Below are 6,603 nucleotides of genomic sequence, written 5' to 3' on the forward strand. Positions count from 1 at the left end.
GCAGAGTGAGAGAGAAGGTGGGCAGGCAGAGTGAGAGAGAAGGTGGGCAGAGAGAGTGAGAGAGAAGGTGGGCAGAGAGAGAGAGAGAACACCCTCCCCTCCTTTATCCACCTGAAGTACTCTTATCCAGTTCCCTTATGGCTGGCTTCGGTGCTCAGAGTGAGAGAGTGCTTTACCACGCAGAGGTGACTAGTGGCTACCTCTTTGCCTGTACAGCACACGACATGAGTGGTACCTCAGCTCGCCCACAATCAATTTGAGGTATTTTAGGTATTGGAGGTGATTTCCTCGAATACCCCGAAGGGTGTGTTTCCGCGCTGAACATCTCTGAGATGCTATGATGCACTGGAGTTGAGTAGTCTTTAATCCTTGTTTACTTTGATGGGGGGAGCGGGGTGAACATGTATCTCTTACCCAGGCCATTTTCTTGTCTCCCGTCGTGATCTTATTTTGAGTTTAGGCCCAGGAAATTGCCCTCGAACGTTTAGCATGTTCCTCCTTTTGAATTGCAAACCTACGAGCTTATTGTGCTGCCTTATAAGGTGTGAGATTCCAAGGTGGGTCTGTCACTGAGCGTAAGGCTCAGCCATCTGTTTGGCTAGAGCAGTCGTCCTGCAAACAGACATAGAGTCATAGAGAGGTACAGCACAGAAAGACTCTTCGGTCCAGCTCGTCCATGCCGATCAGATCTCCTAACCTAATCTAGACCCATTTGCCAGCACTTGGCCTATATCCCTCCAAACCCTTCCTATTCATATACCCATTCAGATGCCTTTTAAATGTTGCAATTGTACCAGCCTCCATCACTTCCTCTGGCAGCTCATTCCATACACGTACCACCCTCTGTGTGAAAAAGTTGCCCTTTAGGTCCCTTTTCCACTCTAAACCAATGTCTTTTCCACTCTAAACCAATGTCCTCTAGTTCTGGACTGCCCCACCCCAGGGAAAAGACCTTGTCTGTTTACCCTATTCATGCCTCCTCATGATTTTCTAAACCTCTATAAGGTCACCCCTCTGATGCTCCAGAGAAAACAGCCCCAGCCTGTTCAGCCTGACCTGTAGCTCAAATCCTCCAACCCTGGCAACATCCTTGTAAATCTTTTCTGAACCCTTTCAAGTTTCACAACATCTTTCTGATAGGAAGGAGACCAGAATTGCATGCGATATTCCAACAGTGGCCTAACCAATGTCCTGTACAGCGGCAACATGACCTCCCAACTCCTGTACTCAATACTCTGACCAATAAAGGAAAGCATACCAAACGCCTTCTTCACTATCCTGTCCACCTGCGATGTTGGAATTAAAAGTTTGATGTGTCTGCAACAAGACATAAGACTGCTTAGCTTTAGTGATCAGTTCTCCTCAGAATAAGCACATTCCTCATCACACTTGCTTTACCCTGGAATGTACCATCTTTGTGGGTTTGAGGGGTGACCTGCCTCTGGCTGATGTTCCTCACTCTGAGTCTATTTTCTCTCTTTCTTTCTCTCTTTCTTTCTCTCTTTCTTTCTTTCTCTCTTTCTTTCTCTCTCTGGGCCCACAGCCAACGCTATCCTGGAGATGTCGAAGGAGAAGCCGGCAGAGCGTAATCTGGACCGCCATGCCCTGCAGTTCACAGCCTCTGTGCAGCGAGTAGAAATGGAACTTTCCAGCCAGATCCGCTACCTCACCCAGGTAAGGCCAGAGGGTTCCCTGTCAGGGCGAAACTCCCCGGGTGGAGCGCCAGGCTTTTCAGCTATGGGCCTGCCGCCCAACACTGCAACTCCCTCCCCCACACTCTGCCAACACCACCCTTCCCCTTCCAATAGTAACCCCCTCCAGCCCCTACACCCCTCCCTATCTCTGTAACCCCCTCCAGCCCCTACACCCCTCCCTATCTCTGTAACCCCCTCCAGCCCCTACACCCCTCCCTATCTCTGTAACCCCCTCCAGCCCCTACACCCCTCCCTATCTCTGTAACCCCCTCCAGCCCCTACACCCCTCCCTATCTCTGTAACCCCCTCCAGCCCCTACACCCCTCCCTATCTCTGTAACCCCCTCCAGCCCCTACACCCCTCCCTATCTCTGTAACCCCCTCCAGCCCCTACACCCCTCCCTATCTCTGTAACCCCCTCCAGCCCCTACACCCCTCCCTATCTCTGTAACCCCCTCCAGCCCCTACACCCCTCCCTATCTCTGTAACCCCCTCCAGCCCCTACACCCCTCCCTATCTCTGTAACCCCCTCCAGCCCCTACACCCCTCCCTATCTCTGTAACCCCCTCCAGCCCCTACACCCCTCCCTATCTCTGTAACCCCCTCCAGCCCCTACACCCCTCCCTATCCCTGTAACCCCCTCCAGCCCCTACACCCCCTCCGTATCCCTCTAATCTCTGTACTCCATTCTGTTGCACCACGCAGACAATTGAGATCAGGAGCGAACAGAGACCGCTCTGTCCATTCAGCCCCTGCTGATTGTCGGAAATCAGCCTTGGACTCTGTTTCGCCCTCCGATTCCTTTGCCCAGCTCCCCCCCCACACCCCCTGTCGACTCGCAAACCCCCAGGATCTGCGGTCATTTTACCAGGGGGCGTTCCCGCTGCCGTCACGGGGAGCGCTAGCCCCAATATCGAGAGCTGGACATGTTCGGGAACACCACCTCAGCTTTTCCTCCTTCCAGCTTCGCTGGGTTCCCGCCCTCCCGGGACTGGCCTGTCCCATCCTGCGGCATTGTCTCGAAACGCCTCCCCAGGTCGAGCAGCTCGATGTTTAACGTAACCCGGCTTCGGTGAGAAGAACCTCAGGAGGGAGAGCTTTCCCCGCCGGGATGTGGGAATCTCCATCTCTCGGGCGATTCCGCCCCATGTAGTTTTTCTTGGGGGGGGGGAAAAAAAACCCGGGCGGTGTGCCTGTTTCATGAGTCCTTTCTGCCTCCCCCAACCCCTCGCCGTCCGTCCCAGCAACCCCTCCCACTGCAGCTGTTTGGCAGATAAAACCGTGAAAGGGGCGACATCGAGTTGTGAGTGAGCAATGCAAGTCTTGCCTCCGGCCTGTCTCTCTCTCTCTCTCTCTCTTTCTCCGACCCCACCCACCAGGTCGCCACGGGGCAGCCTCACGAAGGCTCCAGCTATTCCGCCAGGAAGGATGCGCAGATGGCGGTCAACCGGGTGGAGTACACGCACGTCAAAGTCCGAGACCTAGCCAGGTCCTGCGACCAGATGCTGGAGCAGCCGTGAACAGGACTGTGGGGAGGGGGGTGGTGGGGGAGGGGGCAAGGGGAGTCTGGGAGGTCGGGGGTGGGGGTGGTCAATGAGGTTTGTGAGGAACCTTTCTCTCTCTCCCCCCTCTTCCCCCCCCCCACCCCCATCGATCTCTACATCCTTTGCTCTCCACCCCACACCCCCCTCCCCTCCCCCAGTTTGTAGACTGTGGAGCCTCCCCAAACCTTCATCCCCGCCCCTCCCCTGCCTCCAGGTCTGGGGGGGTATTGGGGGTGGGGAGGGGGGAATTGCTTGGGCAAGCGGCTCTTTCTTTCAGAAGGACCCTTCTGTCCTCAGCGTCATCTCAACGCTCTCACCCTACCCCACCTCACTCAGACCCTCGCCAAAGAGGGCATTTACTCGCACCCCACCCCTGTCTCTCTCTCGCTCTCTCTCNTCTCTCTCTCTCTGTTTCTCTCTTTGCCCTCTCTTTATCTCTGGCTTTCTTTCTCTCTCCCTTCATTCCTCTCTCTTTCACTCTCTTCAACCCCTCCATCACCCCCAGCCCTAACTCTGTCAGCCCCACTCTGCCCCTAACCCTCCCAGCAATGCTGGCTCTTCCCTGTGGCCCTCACTACCCCTTGGGGGTGGGGGGGGGTTGGGTGGTTGGCTATGCGATCAGACATCGGCAAATGTGGACTTAAGTCTTGGTTGATTTTCTGATCCATCGAACGCAGTCTCTCTCCGTCCGTCCATCCATCCCTCCACTCTCTCCCGCTCTCTCCGTCCCTCCCTCTCTCACCCTCCCTTCCTCTCTCACCCTCTCTCCTCTTTCCCTCACTCCGTCCCTCCCTGCTCTCTCGTATATTACTTGCAGCGGTTAGTGAGCCTATGGATGTGGTACTCAGATGTTGCTGTATCCATGCTGTTATTTTGATGTTACAGTATTGTTTTGTACTCGGGTTTCTGTGTCCGAAGACCAGGAGAGACCCCTAGCCCCCTCTTCCAGAATAAACAGCCTGCAGCATGTCTCTCAGATCCTGTCCCCTTTGTATCCCTCCCTGATCCACTTCACAAAATCACCACCGGTTTCGTGAGTGTGTATGTGCAAATGTGCACGTGCATGTGTGCCAGTGATGGGTGCACTGGTGGTCTTTCAGACAGTGCTGGCGTATGGGGTCATGGGGAAACGGACATTGGTACCCGAGCTGGGGCTGGCATGATGGGCTGAATGGCCTCCTGTGTCAAATGCTTCCTTGAAAGCAACATCACCACATCAGGGTGGTGAAAGAAGCGTTTAGCTTGTCTTCATTGCTGTGACCTTTGAGTATAGGAGTTGGGGACGTCATGTTGAGGTTGTACAGGATGTTGGTGAGGCCTGTTCTGGAGCACTGTGTCCAGTTATAGGGAGGATAAACTGAAGAAGGTTTGGAAGAGATTTACCAGGGTTGGAGGGTTTGAGTTATTAGGAAAGGCTGAACAGGCTGGGGCTGTTTTCCCTGGAGCATCAGAAACTGAAGGGAGACCTTATTAAGGTTTATAAAATCATGAGGGACATGGATAGGGTGAATAAGCAAGGTCTTTTTTCTGGGGTAAGAGAGTCCAAGACTAGAGGGCATAGGGTTTAGGGTGAGAGGATAAAGATTTAAAAGGGCCCTGAGGGACAACTGTTTCACGCAGAGGGTGGTATATGTGTGGAACGAGCTGCCAGGGGAAGTGCTGGTCCGATTACAGCGTTTGAAAGGCTGTTGAGAGAGTGGTGCTGGAAAAGCACAGCAGGTCAGGCAGCATTCCTGATGAAGGGCTTTTGCCCGAAATGTCGACCCTCCTGCTCCTCGCGTGCTGCCTGACCTTGCTGTGCTTTTCCAGCACCACACTCTCGACTCTGGTCTCCAGCATCTGCAGTCCTCACTCTCTCCAACGTTTAAAAGGCATCTGGAAAGGTACGTGAATCGGAAGGGTCGAGAGGGATATGGGCCAAGTGCTGGCAAATGGGACTAGATTAGGTTGGGAATGTGGTCGGCATGGACGGAGTCGGGCCGAAGGGTCTATTTCTGTGCTGTCTGTCCAACTGCTGCCTCCTATTTGATGGCAGTGCAGCATTGAGGCCTTGCGTCACACAGTGAAGACTTGGACACAGTGGAGTCACCGACAGGATATCTGGGGATGTTCGCCGGGGAATGAGGGATTGGATTCCTGTTCGCGGATCCTTAAAGGATCAGGCCCGGAGCGGGTTTCTCTCCCGCGGTGTTAACACCAGGCCTCAGATTGTCAGAAGATGTGGTCCAGTCGGGTCCAATGTTGAGAGCAGGGGCTCTCTAACTCCCTCCTGAGGCTCAGTGGGTCAATACACTCAACCACCGATGGACCCTCTGTCCTAACCCATCATTTGTCCAAAATGGTTTGACCCCCCCAGGCGGATAAAGAGATGGCAGGACCGCTGAAGGGCTTGCGACAATATTGAGGGGGAAATCGGGAATGGGAATTCCAATATGCAGAGGGATCTGGGGGACTTGGAGCATTAAGTGGCAGAATGTTTATGAACCGATAATCAGGAAGGCTAATGGGAGTCTTACGTGAGGGTTTGACCACAAAGACTACTTTGTTTCTACACAGTTTAAAAACCACCCAACACCAGGTTATAGTCCAACAGGTTTAACCGGAAGCACTAGCTTTCGGAGTGCATCATCATGATGAAGGAGTGGCACTCTGAAAGCTAATGCTTCCAATGGGCTGTAACCTGACATATGGTTTTTAACTTTGTCCACCCCAGTCCAAACACCAGCACTTTCACATTTTGTTTATACAAGACGTTGGCGAGACCACATCTCCAAGGTAACGCAGTTTTTGGTCTCCTTGTAACAGATGTCAACGTGTTGGTGGTGGTTCGGGGAATGCTTTACCAGGTTGGTACCTGGAACCAACAGGTTGTCCCACGTCGATAGGTTAGATGGATTGTAGTTGTTTGCACTGGAGTTGAGCAGTGTGGATGGGGGTGGGATTTAATCAAAGGGACATGGCAAGGAGGATTTGAAAGCCAGATGTTGGCGGGAGGAATCCGGAGCCATTTGAAATGCCGTGCCTCCCTTTTCAGGCAGAGTTCAGGAGACGTTGTCTTACTCTCAGGAGTTTGAGAGACTTTGGAAAGCCCTGCCTCAGAAAAGGCAGCGCAGGTGTTGAGTATTTTCAAGGCACGGGGTAGAAAGATTCCAATGGGCAGGGAAGGTTGAGCGTCGTCAGTGGAAATGCAGAATATGGAACGCAAAGCGATCACAATCTGGTGGACGAACAGAGCAAGGTTGACTGACTGAATGGACTATTCCCGCATGAAGTCCAAAAACTCGCCAATGATTTGTTTATGATGCAGGAATAATTTATTAAGCTGGAATACTGCAATTACATCATCCACCATCGATATAGAAACCA

At 53.1% G+C, this 6,603-nt stretch overlaps 1 protein-coding gene across 1 annotated transcript in view; it reads left to right on the plus strand.

The window, feature by feature from the left end:
• Positions 1-4,213, plus strand: part of med11 (mediator complex subunit 11) — a 53,208-nt gene extending 48,995 nt beyond the window's left edge. Inside the window, exons 2-3 of the mRNA XM_043683632.1 lie at positions 1,466-1,674; positions 3,073-4,213. Of these exons, the coding sequence (XP_043539567.1) occupies positions 1,466-1,674; positions 3,073-3,213 (350 nt within the window). The 3' untranslated portion in view covers positions 3,214-4,213. The remainder of the gene's footprint in view (positions 1-1,465; positions 1,675-3,072) is intronic.
• The last annotated feature ends 2,390 nt before the right edge of the window (positions 4,214-6,603 follow it).

The sequence above is a fragment of the Chiloscyllium plagiosum genome, chromosome 48, assembly GCF_004010195.1.
Source record: "Chiloscyllium plagiosum isolate BGI_BamShark_2017 chromosome 48, ASM401019v2, whole genome shotgun sequence".
Classification (NCBI taxonomy): Eukaryota; Metazoa; Chordata; class Chondrichthyes; order Orectolobiformes; family Hemiscylliidae; genus Chiloscyllium; species Chiloscyllium plagiosum.